Source organism: Dermacentor silvarum, chromosome 6, assembly GCF_013339745.2.
Source record: "Dermacentor silvarum isolate Dsil-2018 chromosome 6, BIME_Dsil_1.4, whole genome shotgun sequence".
In the NCBI taxonomy this organism is placed as follows: domain Eukaryota; kingdom Metazoa; phylum Arthropoda; class Arachnida; order Ixodida; family Ixodidae; genus Dermacentor; species Dermacentor silvarum.
The window spans coordinates 178,869,018-178,884,373 of NC_051159.1; the positions used below are offsets into that span (position 1 = coordinate 178,869,018).

At 41.9% G+C, this 15,356-nt stretch overlaps 2 protein-coding genes across 5 annotated transcripts in view; one reads left to right on the top strand and one right to left on the bottom strand.

Annotated features, from left to right (window-relative positions):
- Window positions 1-15,356, top strand: part of LOC119456469 (ubiquitin-60S ribosomal protein L40) — a 578,246-nt gene that overhangs the window by 516,929 nt on the left and 45,961 nt on the right. The gene's annotated exons all lie outside the window — the stretch shown is intronic.
- LOC119456465 (protein turtle-like) overlaps window positions 1-15,356 on the bottom strand; it is a 79,726-nt gene that overhangs the window by 46,005 nt on the left and 18,365 nt on the right. For all 4 annotated transcript variants that reach the window (XM_037718275.2, XM_037718274.2, XM_037718273.2 and 1 more), the window contains exons 4-8: window positions 12,330-12,445; window positions 10,381-10,534; window positions 7,197-7,484; window positions 3,131-3,415; window positions 520-635 (exon numbers count right to left, since the gene is read on the bottom strand). In XM_037718275.2, the coding sequence (XP_037574203.1) occupies window positions 520-635; window positions 3,131-3,415; window positions 7,197-7,484; window positions 10,381-10,534; window positions 12,330-12,445 (959 nt within the window). The remainder of the gene's footprint in view (window positions 1-519; window positions 636-3,130; window positions 3,416-7,196; window positions 7,485-10,380; window positions 10,535-12,329; window positions 12,446-15,356) is intronic.

The following is a 15,356-nucleotide window of genomic DNA, read 5'->3' on the forward strand; positions in this document are numbered from 1 at the left end:
GCCAGCCTCTCAGCTCACGTGCGCTTTACATTACGTTAAAGGAATATTGAAGTACTGACACAAAAATTTTGTGTCTCAAAGTCGGTTCTTGTATCCCCCCATAAGTGACGCAAGTCAAGGTTGTCTTTCTGAGGAACAAACAATGGAGAAGGCACTTCGGACACCACTGTCCGATGCAGCATAAATTATCATTTGAACAAAACTCAAATGTGTTCAGAACTGAGAAAAATAACTCAGCTGGTACAATGCCAAAAAAGTGAGTCATGACATTTTGCAAGTTTTGAAGTTGGAAAGCCATACTGGTAATGTAACTTCATTTACGTCTTAAATGCACATGACTGGAGCACATGACTGGAGCACCAACAATAGAATTGTGTGCATAAATGAACACAACCAGTTCATCTATTAACGAATGGACCTTAACTAGGATAAAAATTGTGAGCGGTGCCCAGCATTACTTAATCCACTGAAGCCCGATTCATGTGCTTTGACCACATGCTGACAAACAGGGTAACTTACTCTCCTCCAAGAGATGGTTGGCGGAGGGTGCCCTTTGCCTTCACAAGGCATGGTGACCTCGGTGTTTCTCGGCTGCTGGTACAGCTCCTTGGGCTTCACTGAGAACATGGGTGGCTCTGCACAACCACATCCCATTCCTCTTTCAATACACAGGTGATAACATCATGCAGATGCAGGCAAAGTCTCAATGGAAACAGCAGAGGCAGCAACAAGATGAAATGAAATGTGTTCTTGTGGAACTCATGAATGAAGCTTGAAAACTAGAAGTAGCTTAATAGCGTTGATGAAAGTGATGCGAGCTATATTGCAGCATTAGATTGCTGGGAAACTGCCATAACTACTATATACATTGTAATGACAACTGACCAAAGCTGTGGCCTGAAATTATCTTTACAGGGAGGCTTGACGTGCTCCCTCCAGACAGCATGGTAACATATGCTGTGTCGCTAGTGTAGATTGAACACAGTAGGGCTCAGCTAAACCTGGCTACTAACAGGAAAACCTGGCAGATTAGGTTGAAGTCCACCTCCTATTAAGGAAGGTGCAGTGATAAATCCAGCGCACCATTTTTATGTCTTTCTAACTTCTGACCACAAATATACACAGAAAACAACGAAAACTGTCCCTGAGACTATTTTTATTTCTTCCCTTTTCATATAAGCATGTGCGCACGCACAAGACATATACAGTGGAACCTCGTTGATATGATTATGCATAATATGTTTTTCAGGATGATAAGTTTTATTTTGCGGTTCCCGTGAAGATCGTATCAACGAGATTGTACTGTAAGGCCTCATTAAATCAAACAGAAGTGCAAAATTATTTTGCAGATCATGAAAAAAAAACAACAGCACTTGATGAACGAAACAAAAAAGAAGTGATGGAAAATGCTAGCACATTTTAGCTTTCACAAAGGTAGTTTGTTTTCTGGAAATTGAATTCAATTGCAATATTGCTAATTTTCATTTGTTCAACACAAGCTATATTCTAACTTGGGGAATTCAACCATGTTCATTGTCTCAAAATTGGCTCACTAGTTTCTATAAAGAAAGAAAAAAAATTATGGGGTTTTACGTACCAAAATCACAATCTGATTATGAGGCACGCTGTAGTGGGGGACTTCAGAATAACTTTGACCATCTGGGGTTTTGTAATATGCACTTAAATCTAAGTGCATGGGTGTTTTTTGCATTTCGCCTCCATTGAAATCCGACCACCGTGGCCGGGATATGAAGAAAGAAGCTCGCTAATTCAACCTTTATATGTCTGATGTCACCTAATTATGATGAGAGAAGGTCAGTGACAGACAGTGCATGAGCACACCAACTTCACTTAACTTTCAGATGCTCAGTTAATTCTTTAGAAGTATACACCACAATAGTGCACTGACAATGTTTGGCATACCATTCGGCCATTGCTAAGTGCTTTGCTTATGTTGGCTGGCCTCCGTGTTGGCCAGTGCTTGCTACCCTTTGTAAATACACCTTGTAAATAGTTTCCCTACTGTGTTTCCACTTATCAATATGATAGGTAACAATGCATTCAATCTCTCTTGTGCAAAAATGAATATTACCCTGGACCAGTTGCTATTGCATTATTCAAGATGATTATATAGCACAAATACATAGGACAAAAGAACACATACAGGCAATGAAATGCATTCTTGCCTTTATCTTACGTAACTTCTTGCAAAGACATCCTGCCTTTTGCTCCTGCCTGCACTCGAAATTGCTTGTTCCCGACTGCCAAAGGTTAAAGAAAAGCAGGACATTGCCTTGCAGTTTGGCTCTCTGCCTGTTAAGAAAATTTTAATTTTGCCTAGTCATTTGTTCAACGTCTGTTTACACGTAACTGCTGGCAATTAACAAGTGTTCCTTCTATTCAATGATAATGCAGTTGAATAAAAAATAAAATTTCCAGAGCATCCTTTGGTGTGAACTGCAGTTGACTTACAGAAGTTCTACACATTATCCTGGTGTATAATTAATAGGTGCCGGCTTTATGAGAACCTGCTCCACAAGAGCAGAGCACCTGAATGCTGAATAATTAGGTAATGTAATGGCACAAATTCAAGGAAGGCTACACAAAAGCAGAAGCTGCAGTCTATGCTCAAGCCAAACCATTGAAACTAAAGTGTCAAAGAACCCGCACAGGCTCCTTAATCACATCCTGCTGCAGTTTAATATAATTCCAACTTTTACACGACTTTGAAAAACTTTTACACATCTGTGCTGCATTCAATGTAACCAGAATTTTTCCCATGTTCTAATTCTATGTTTTATAGCATGTATCTTCTGCATTGCTTACAGCAGAAATGGTTTCCAACTAGCTTGTGGCTAGGGAACCAGATGTGTTGCAGACATTATTGCATGACTTTTCTTTGTCCCCTCGCCAAATAAGAAAGAAAACTGGTTGTTCAACTGATTCTGACACTGGGACTTAGTAATAGCAAGATAAAGAAACGCCTTTAACTAGCAAAACATCTCCTTTTAACACCAACTGCCACGGCCATCAGTTGCAACCTCACCTTTTATAATCATGACTCATGGCCAGATGTATTTTGGCTGAGCTCCTGACTGCAAGACAGGCTTCAGCATATGGCGGTACTCACCACGGACAAGCACCTCCATGACAGCAGAAGACCCTCCTGTGGAGTGGATGTTGAAAGGGGAGCACAGGTAGCGCCCCTGGTGCTCGTACGACACACGCTGAAAGAAGAGTGAGCCATTGCTCAGGTTGACAACACCATTGAGGGCATTGGCCTCAAAGGGCCGGTTGTCCTTGAACCAGGTGACAAACTGAATGGGTGGGTTGGCCTGGATGTAGCAGCGCACCACTCCTGACAGGTTCAGAGGCATGTACTGGAAGGCTGGAGTGAAGTTCACCCTTGCTGGGTCTGCACACAAAACGGTGTGCAGGAGAGGTAAGAAGCAAGATGAAGCACCAGCAGGTGCATGGTGCACACATACCAGAACGCAGCACTGCTGTACGTTCTGTCTTGCAGACTCCACGCAGTGCAGTGAAAGCTACAGGTCACCTCAGCCAACCAGAAAGAGAATCGAAGAATCGTTCATCTATTTTCCCTCACTGATCCCCCTTCTGCAGCATGCTCAGGGATGGAAGCGGCCAAGGAAGTTTTTGAGCAGCTCTGGGAGCAGCAAATTTGGCACATTGGTGCAGGTTTGGAGCACGAATTGTCCGTTTTGGAGCAGTTTGACTTTGACTTTGCAGAACACTGTTACGTTACGGCAGATCAGTTCTGCAGAAGCCCACAAGACAAGCAATATTCATGACGGGGAAAATTGTCATCTACCTGACTGTATAGCATGAAGCTACAAAGGAAACCTATACAGGTTTCTCAGAAACCACCTTTAAATTACATACCAGAGGTACCAACTAAATGTGGCCACGAAAAAAATAACCGAGGGCTTTCCCTGAACAATGCCCACTCTATGTTGACAGGCTTGTGTTAATGCTAGTCGAGTTTCTTTTTCATTGTGAACAAACAACTAATATTTAATTTTAATGAACTAACATTTATTACCATACTTTTCGATAAGGTACCAATGCAAAGGTTGTGGAATACGTCATGAAATGACCGATAAGATCACATATGGCAACCTAAGTCTTGAGGGGTCCTTTTTTTCCAACAAAAAAAGAAACAAACAAGAGAAAGCCTGCGAACGTTTTCTAGAAATCCACGTGACAACACGTCCCTGCACCAGTAATATAAGGGTTCACAGACGTAAACATCGTCCTCAGTGCATTGTGTACATTACGAATGTGGAAAACTGAGCCACAGTCTTGTAACGGTTCGCTTACCGAACCGCTACAAGATCGTGCTACTTCGCGTTTGATAGAGACTGAAGATGCAGGCATAAACTACTGAAGCAGCGAGAAAAAAGTGCTGCCGCTCGTTCCCAGTGGTCTGTGTGCTGCCGCTCGTTCCCATTTGATGAGGTCTGTGTAAACAATAATGCAATCTTTGGTGCGCAGAAGAGCTGTCATCGTCACTGCATTTTTAAAATTTATTTCACGGGCTTTCTTTCTCGTTAAAAAAAGTCTTGACGAATCCTAGGCTGTTCTAAATGCTGTTATCGGTCATTTGTCAACGTCATCCACGTTTTCATTGGCATCTCATTGAATAGCTAATTAATAAATTTAGCTAATTAAACGTATTCGTGCAAAATGAACGAGAAATAGTCACAGCTACCATCAACAACACCCATCAAGTACTGTAGAATAAATGTAATACTGTAGAATAAAAGCAATACTGCAGTATAAATGTAATACTGCACACTGTAGAATAAATGTGAAGTGACGTACTGGTCATCGCACATTTGCCAGTATTTCACATCGGTTGCTGAGAACAAATTTTAAGATATTTTTTAAATAATAAAGGAATAGAAATGTTTACTGCCTTTCCGGTGTCGTCGACCAATATTTTGAATAAGCTTGATTATTCAGGCTTATTCGCAGTTCCGCCACAGGCGCCATAAAACCAGTGTAAAGCGGTAACCGATATTTTGTGCGGCGAACGATGGTTCATTAAAATTTTTTGACTCGATCTGCGCAAGTTGTGTCATGAACATTGTTGCCGCAAACACAATTTCGGAGGTTTGCGGTTTTGCCGAACGTTTAATTATGACAACTTAGCTGCAAAGATTGACTAAATATGAAACTTTACATCCTTGGCTTGCCTTCTGCAGTGGCAAAAGCCTAATTTCGTGTGGTGTGGCCGGGTTGAAAGTAATGTAGACGGAGTGCAAATTTTAGTGACGTTTGTGGCTACCATTGGATATTTGTGATGAGCAAGTTTCATGAAAGCAAGCAGGTCGTTTGTCAGCGTGTCGCACTATCATCCCCGCACGTGTGAAATAGATTTAGAACGTCACACGCACGGCATTCGCCCATTAAACACAGATGTACGAATAGGGCACAAAATCAAGTGCTAAAATGCATAACGAAACAGATGAGCTACACGCTGAGCAGACTATACGACCTTATTCATTCAGCGCAGCTTTCCTTCCCGACAGCACCATGAAATGAGCACCAGTTCAAATCATCCTTAGCTGGTCCGCCTATGTATGCGCAAACATGTAACACTTTCATAAAACACTCATAATGTATGGTATAGCATACAACTGTTTTCATTTTTTTGTGGCCTAGTTACAATTATGCCACCAAACACACCCACACTCCCATGACACTGACGCTGAAACGGATTGCTTAGGCTTGGACTGCAGGGCTAATTGCTAGCCAACGCATGTCTATGGCTGTGTGGTTGTCACTGAACATGCACATCCTGCTAAATTTGGCAACTTCATTTGAAATTAGTATTTTGACACAGGTTGGCGCAATTGGCGCAGCATTTCCATCCCTGCTTGCTAGCTGAAAGGAAGGTTCAAAGAGGGATCAACTGCCCAGAACGGGTGTGTGTGTGTGTGTGTGTGTGTGTGTATGTGTGTGTGTGTGTGTGTGTGTGTGTGTGTGTGTGTGTGTGTATGTATGTATGTATGTATGTATGTATGTATGTATGTATGTATGCATGCATGCATGCATGCATGTATGTATGTATGTATGTTGTATGTATGTATGTATGTATGTATGTATGTATGTATGTATGTATGTATGTATGTATGTATGTATGTATGTATGTATGGCAGGCCCTCTCAAGTTATGAAGGGCAGCTAAACAATAACTTTGATAAGAAAAGTGTGCAATCAGTGTATTCTACTATGGCACGCTGAGACACAATGGTCAAAGGCTTGCACCTGAGCATGGTCCTCCCAGTCGGCATGGTACAGCAGTGTGCGCTCATGGCATTTAAGACCTCGGGCCACTGACTGGTGGTTTACAGTAGTCAAGTAGCAGCTGGTCTTCTGTGCCTAACTTGTGGTGGATGCACCTCGTTTAGCATCCCTGTACACTACAAAATGTAACCTATAGTAGTACAGACCTTTGGAGGATAACAAATAAACCTCAGAAAAAGCTAATGTCTGTGTAATGAGTGGTGGAGTGGAACATGATAGATGTAACAATGAAAGACAGGAAGATAGCAGTATGGTCTATGGAATGCATATAGCCAAATTAAATTTAAGAGAAAGAAGTGGAGTAGGGCAGGTCACTACGTATATGTACATCAGCTGATAACTGAAGGTCTATTAGAGTAACAAAGTAAGTGCCAAGGCAAGATGATCACAGCTGATGATGGCAGAGAATTAGGTAGTGTGATTAGATTAGAAAATTTGTGGGCATAGAATGGAGTCTGTTGATAGAAAACAGGAATGGTGTAATTGTAGGTCACTGGGAAAGGCCTTGATGATGGATGGGCAAGCTCTTCTCCTTTCTCGAAAACAAACAGCTGGTTCTCATTCATGATTGGCTGACACAAATTAGCTTTAACTGCACTACGTGAAGTTCATGAGACAATACAGATGGCACCACTGTCTGTCAGTCAGCAACGAGAAGAACATTGAAAACATGTGCACTGGGCACAGTCTCTTTGAAGCAGTGGTTCTGCACCATGAGTGCCTTGGGAGAACCCTTGGGCAGTGTGAAAATAAACGAAGGATCTAGGTTCAGGGAAGGAAATGCCAGATGTATTGCGAAAGCTTATTACAGTAGAAGGTCCCCAATATGTTCCCCAGTCTGAATGTTTCCAGCACTGTACTCACACTCGATGTTGAGGTAGGCAGTAGCAGACTCAGGTTGGCCGATTCCATTTGAGATCTCACAGGTGTAGAAGCCTGAGTCATCCGCTGCGGTGGGATTGATAAACAGCGTGCCATCCTGACGTACAAGCGTGCGTGTCTGTAGCCAGGTCAACTTGGAGATCTCCACACCATTGTAGAACCATCGATGAGTGATGTTGGAGGGCAATGCACGAGCTTCGCACACAAACTCAGCGAAGTTTCCCTCCAGCTTGGTCAGGTTTTGTGGAGGGGTTGTGATCACTGCAGGGCCTGTGGAACAAATGAAACCTCATTTAGTCTGCATTGTTATTTCTTAAGAGCTTAGAATAAAAATCACACAGTCATAATATGCACTAAATCCTTGTTGAAATGAAGTTGCTTCATCCAGATTATCACCATGTTTGATATCACCATGTCTGCCTACGTAACAATATTGCCACATGGTGTGGCACAGCAAGGGGACTGAAGAAGAAGAGAACGAGGTTCGTCTCGGCGTCAACGCTTACGCTTGCCTGGATTCTCATTCAGCGTATTTTTTTTTTTATTGTTAAATGTATTTAAGGAGAGGTTGGTGCCTATATGTGGCGCCGGTTACTCCTCTTCTCTTGCATGATAGTTGTCCTCGGAATGTTGTCAAAAATCACAAAACTGGACTAATAACCACATGTACAAACATTCACATACTAAGTCTTAACTGAAATATAAATAAATGTTCGTGCTACTTAAGAGTTCACATAACATAAATACTCACAAAACTGAAGTGTTCACACACAGCACATGAGTTCACAAAGCATAAATGTTCTCAAAACCAAGTTCACAAAGAAGATGTTGGGCACTTGCGAATTAGGTCCCTCTTGAATGCCATGCTCTAAATACAACAGTCTTGTGCGCAGACACAAATGCCACATGAAGACGAAGACACAATAAACATGTAATCAAGAGTGCCTGTTAATAATAACAATGCCAGCAATAACTAATATCTGACTTAGTATTCTTGTGATATTTTTTATTCCTCCAAAACTTGTACTAAGGCGCACGCAGCGATGTTTTGTAGTTTTTCTGTCGGCCGTGGACCCAAAATTTTTCCTATGGATAGTGGTCGTCTATCCAAGCCATGTAGTTTTTCTGAAAGCATTCAGCGTATATTCTACAGCAGGGTATACGCGACAATTTGGTGGAGGTGCTGGGTACGCTCAACTTATGCAGGAGACCCCACTGGGCAGCAAGAACCTCGCCCCACAATTGGAGCTGACTCCAGTTCACCGCACAAGCCGGCGAATCCGAGGCCTCGCCCCAGAATTTGGAAACCTCCAGGAACATGTTGGAGTCTTGATAATGAAAGCTTTTCAGATCAGATTGTATGCACTGCTCTGTGTATGGGCTTTGCTAAGTAGAGACGATGGACAAACAAAAAGTGGCAGGCCCACAAAGAGGAGCAAGTGAGGGTAAAGCAACGTTTTTTTCCTTCAGCCAGGCAAACAGCACTGAATGCTGTGCTACCTCATCGTGTCAACTTCTTTGGTCTCACTACATTATCATATGGCAAAAACCAAAGTTGGAAATGCCAAAGCGATGTTATTATTACATTGTTATGCCACCTCAGTACGGCTGTCAGCTCAGCTTATCTTTGGTCTCACCAAAGCCAAATGAATAAAGCAAGCTGAAGAGAACAGGAAAATAGGTGGTGTAGAAGAACGAATTGAAAAGAAATGAGATGGGTAGTGCAGCAGGTAAGCAGATAAGGCAACATCATCATCATCAGCCTATATTTATGTCTACTGCAGGACGAAGGCCTCTCCCTGTGATCCTCAATTACCCCTGTCTTGCACTAGACATACACAAAGTGACAGGAAGGTGGATGGACTAACAACTGATCTGATAAATACCCTGAAGAGTAGTTTGACACTATAATTGGCTAAGAATGCAATGGCAAGCACAGGCCTCTCGAACTCAAAAGATAATTTGTATATCTGTGCCAGCCAATTAGTATGTTCACTCAGTTATGCAGTGCCACATTGTAGATGAACTTTTTTCAATATCAGCCTCTACTGGGAACTGTGTTTCAGGGTGCAAAGTCAGCTGCAGTGTGCTTTTGTGGGCAGGGCTTGTACTACTGCATTTTTAAAGCTGTCACCGACTATAGCGTTTATGTGGATTTACTCTGTAGCTTTTCAACCACCATGTAAGTACATTGATCTGCCTAAGTTTCATCCTCCTGGATTTGAGTGACCTAGTGAATTCTTATATTGACTTCCCTGAAAATTGTTTTTCCTTGCAAATTTATTGTATGATGATCAACAGTGATGATTGCCAGTGATGATCACCAGTGATGATCACCAGTGATGAGTGCTATGTCATTCAGATTCTAATTGTACAATTTAATGGCTCTTAGAACATTACAAACAAGAGCAATTGTTTATAATATAAAAATATCAGTTTACATAGTCACTGTTACTTAGAAAATATCGTCTAGATTTAGTGACATTACATAAAGAAGTGAGCTGTAATTGTAAATGTAAAGTATTTAACCGCTCTAACAAAATACCGTAAAGTCAACACAAAATACAACTGAACCAAAAATAACAAAAAAGAAAGCTGCAATGTGCCGTCTCAATGGATCCATGCCAAATTATACACAAATTCAGGTGTTACTCTTAGTTCCCATGATGACTGAATAATTGCAATGCCAGATTTTTCTCCAGTAAACTTAGCATAGAACTCAATGGAGAAAATGACCATAACTGCCCTCTTTTCTGGCCCTCACTGAGACTTAAGCACACACTCTGCCAACCCACATTTGAGACGGAAGACATTCGTTCACCTGCTCTGCAAAAGAAAGCAGGGCATCAAGACACAGACAGGCCATAATGACACCAATCAAAATGCTCCTTGCGCACTATTGAGAGGCTCCTATGTCCTTAAACTGTGCTGCGACTTCAATGATGTGGTGTTGGAGTGTGTTCACCACACTATTGCATTCTTTTATGTCCCTGTACAAAAAAGAATTTAAAAATTTTTAAATACCATTTATAAGACAAACCTTTTCCAACTTAACAATGTCACTATAATAGCGATGGTTTACCACGTATGTCCGAAAATAACCTAGAATGTCTTTTAATGCCTCGCCACTCACTAGTGGAACACACTTTGAACAAAAGTAACTCACCAGCCACGATGACCTTGGCAAGCGCCGAGTCGCTGCCCTCTGAGTTGCGAGCCATGCAGGTATAGTCACCCACATCGGTCTGGCGCAGGTTGGAGATGCGCAGTTCTGTTGGGTGGATCTGGGTGTTGGTGCTCTCTTCCAGGGGAAGGTTATCCTGCATCCAGGATACAAGCAAGAGGTGAACAGCCAGAACCCACTGGCACAGCAAGTAGGTACTTCATCACAATCTCTGGTATTAAGGACGTCAGCCTGGGTCGCCTAACAATGCTATGTAGAGCAAGTGATTTCTGCTTTCTTTCTGTGCACTCCAGATCATCAGCAGCTGACTCAGGGTTATTTAACATCCAACAGTATGGCTCAACGCTTGGAAGATAACAAAGAAGTTCGACAGGAAGCACGGACGGTACAACAAGCAATGGAGCAGAATGATGCAACATGAAGAGATAGAAAGATGACAGCATGGATTAGAGACAGAACGTGGGAAGGTGATGTTTTAATTCAGATCAATAAGTACTGGAATATTAGGCAGGTCATGTAATGCACAGAACTGATAACCAATGGTCTATTGGAGCAACATAATGGGTGCCAACAGCTGGAAAATGCATTTGATGAAAGTTAAAGATTAGGTGGCATGATCAGATTATGAAATTTTCAAGCAGAGAATGAGTTTAGTTGATGCAGCACAGGGGTAACTGGAGGTGTCTGGGAAACTCTTTCGTCCTGTAGTGGACCTTATGTAGGCTGATCATGATGTTGATGATGATCATCATTCAACAGCAGTGAACGCCTGCAGTTCATTCAGAATTGCCATGTGGCGTAATTCTCATAGTCCTCTGGTTAATGCAGCTAAAGCAGACTGCGGCCACGCATTAAAATTAAATGGCTTTTCTGGACACGGATTCTTTAAGAAAAATTGCTGTTGCAGTGCAACAAACCAATGGCCATCAGACAACAAAAGTATAACGCTAAGTCTCTATTCTAAGTATTCGGCACTATGTTAAGAACAAAGCTTTGTTCTCATCAAAGTCGCCCAAGAGATGGTTCTGCTATGACACGAAAGGCAAATGCAGCACTCATTGTGGTAACCCCCAAAAAAATCAAGCAGGAAAAAGCACAACACAATTTCTACTAATGGTGAAAAGTTTAATCTTCAAGAACATATACAATATGCATAACACATGCCATTGTGAATTTTCAAAACTAGGAGCACAAGATTTATTTTATTTATTTATTTATTATTCACAGTGCAACCTGCAGCGCCAAAGCATTATAGCATTATCTGGGCATTTAACGGAGTACTTACACGTCTCACACTTTTTATTTCTTGTAGGAAACGAAGGTTCTGGATCTCGAAACATTAGAAAAAATATTGGCAAGCCGGGGCACCATGATAATTTACTTACAATACTGTTTTTTCTATGAAGCAGCTTCTGTTTCATTTCCCGGGGGTGTGTCACGACATCATGATGCATAGAGTGGTCACATGGGAGCAAAATATTATCCACATTACGAAGTTTTGGCACTTGCTCCGGCAAGGTCAGTCATCTGCTGTGGTCCTATATTGGGGCCATGCAATAAATAGCAGCATAGCAGACAACCAAGACACCCAGAGCAAATTACAAAATGTTGCAATGTCCGGCTCCCACATGACCACTTTCTATGTCATGGCACAAGTACTTCCTCGGAACCGAAACCGAAAGCAGTTCATAGAAAAGGTACTATTAGTATAGCCAATTAAATAGAGCACTCTAAAGCATGCCTTTCTTTTTTTTTTTTTTAGGGTTTTGAGGTCCAGGACCTTCACCTGTGCATATTTTGATGCATTTTCCCACGAAAGATCAAACATTCTGGTCGGTAATAATGCTTGTGCACCTCTCCCTTGCTTCCACAGAGAATGTGTACTGAATGTTGGACTTTGAGTTTAACAAAGGGCGAACAACCCAGCTCACCTTGTACCATATGATGGTGGGAGGTGGGGTGCCCTCAGCCTCACAGGGGAGCACCACTGATTCGCCCACCTTCACATAGATGATCTGTTCTGGCTTGGACTTGAAGTGCGGTGGGGCTGCACATGCCACAAGGGTCAGAGGTTCATTACAAAACAGCAACAGCACCCTTTATATAGCAACAGTTACTGAGCTGGCGATCCTTTCCTTTTCAACCGGAACCAAGAAACACACACAGTATCATCTGCCCACAGTGGAAATGCAAATTAGAGACCACATGTTAGAATGCGTGAACTAGCCCGTAGTTGTACCATGTTCTTGGATCACAGACTAATTGACATCCCAAAAGCGCCAAGTTGTTCCAAATGAAATATCCTGTTTTACAGTTGATGTCTCATTTAGAGGCCCACAGGAATCTATGCTTGGCCCGCTTCTGTTACTCATCTTTATTAATGACGTTTCAAAAGTGAAGGAGGGGTAGTTAGGGGTGTGGTAAAACTAGAATAAGCATGCCAGCAAGACATGTCAGCACCACTCGAAAACCCCAACTTTAACTCAGAGGGCGCCACCACCCATCCACTTAGGTGCATGTGTTTAACGCATTCTACAAAAAGAAATCAAGTCACCTGTATTGCTTTTACTCGATGATTGTGCCTAGTATGCAAAAGTGACCAGTGGGACAGATTGTGCACAGTTGCAGGAAGATCTCTACTGAGTTCAAGCATGGTGCACATTGAACAGAATGGTTTTTGTGCCTACAGAATAAGTGCGTACAGGTTAGTTTCACAATAAAAGGTACGAAAATCTACAATTCTTATATTTCAAGTAACGAAATTGTTCAACAGGAATCTATATTTAAAGGGACACTAAAGGTAAATACTAAGTCGACGTGGACCATTTAAATACCTTTCCAGAAACCTCAAAATGCTTGTCTCGTGCAAAGAAAAGACTTAGTTTACGAAAAAATTGGATCTGAAGGGTCCAAATACCTTTATTGCAATTCAAATCACCCGCCACGCCAACTGAGGAGTGGTGACGTCGCATACGCCATTTTCTGCCGTTGGTGAGTGTAACAGCGCCCGACAGATGGCGGTACGGTGCGCCGCTGCAGCTGATTTTGGTAAAGTGGCGTAGACCGTTCGGGCATTCCACGACGTCGCGTGGAAGTGGAATTCTCTGCTACTTGCAGTTAGTGCGAGGTTCGCGAGCCAGAAAAACAAGCGCAACACTACACGTTAACAGAAAAACTGAAACGCGAAAGTGCAGGCGGCGCAGAGTCGAGTGAACACGAAACCTTTTGACCGCCCGCGTTGTTGTCAACGGTGTAATGTCAGTTGTAATAGAACTGGTGAAGTAGTATTTTCTTTCTTCTTATAATACAGTACAATGATGTTTTCATAACGAGTGGTTCAGTACTAGTGACAGAATTTAAATGAGGAGTGCCTTCGTCATCGGGCGAGTACTTGAATGTCCCGGGGGAGTCGCTAATCATGTCCTGCATTTACCTTAATTTCTCTATTACTAAGGCTCTGCTCGCGATAATATTGACGCTTTAGAGATACTCGTGCACTAATGCATCACTTTAGCTTGACTTAGTATTTGCCTTTAGTGTCCCTTTAAGTATCATGGGGTGTTATCTAGGGAGGATCTGGGAAGGCATGAGGGAGGGTGCTTATAAAGCTTACATAAGACCAATACTCGAGCATATATTCCCTGTATGGGGCTCATCCCATTCTGTGTGCACTATAATACATTAGAGCAAGTACAATTGAACACCACAAGATATGTTCTAGGGTGGTACAACCAGTTCAATAGCGCAACAAATATAAAAGAAGAACTAGGCTGGCACATGCACCTTCTCAGTGAATGTCATAAGAAACTTTGCTTAAATGTTTTATATACGATTTATAACGTCCAAACTGGAAGTACTTAAGCCCACTTCATTACATATCTGCCCACAAAGACCAAGCTTTAAAAATTCAGGAGTACCTTCCCATGACAAATTGCTTCTCAGTTACATTTCTTTCTGATGATGATTACAGAATGGAATTTGTTACTGGCAGAAATCATGGGCCAAAGCTCTGCTGGCATGTTTTATTTTGCTTTATGCCCCAAGCAATAATGCCTGCCTGTTGGCACAACAGGATCTGAGTTGACAAATAAAATAAGGTGCACCAAATGAACTCACACCAAAGAAAAACAAAGCCAGCACTGAATAGTAAGCATAGCTAATATGCCATTGTTAAAATGTCTAAGTAATATGCCACCTGTTGAGATAAACATCCACGTTTCCACCTCATTCACCAGTCATTGCAGGCACTCTCGGAGCTGAGATATATAAACAAGAGATAAAAAATTCTTTGATTACTTTCAAACTTTCAGCAATATTGTTGTCAGGATGGTGTCCAATGCTGTGAGGATACAATCAATGGCTAATGTTTGAAATATTCAGGCAATAACACTATAAGAAAGAACATACTGAGATGAAGCTGTTGTGTTCGTGCTGTCACATTATAGACGGTCTTTTTTTAAACCAACGATGACAGAAAAACAGGCTGAGGCTCTTGTGTCAGCTGCATTACATCTGCATGCCCATACCTTCCAAAGTATGGTCTCCTTCTACTATCAGAAGACCTTCAACAAAAAGTTCGAAGACCGAAGAGTGAAAATTTTTCATATACAGATATTAGTTTTCATGAAACTTGACACAATACTTTTAAAATTGTAGAACAAGCCCAAATTCATAAACTTTAGCAAATATTTGGAAGTATTAGCAAGTATGCATGCCAAAAATAAAGTAGTAGCTGTCCACTTATCTTGCACCATGTTACTCATTCAAGGTTATCACTCAACTGTGGCTGTAATTTGACATTCGAGGGGCTGTACAACACTTCCTGAATATGGTAAATAAGCTTGTTTAATCACTAGACGATACTGTCATGTACATCTCAGCCAAATATTAACCATATACACACAAAGCCAGGAGCCCAGAATTTCAGCCAAAAGGGTGCCCTGCGCTTTCCTTGAACA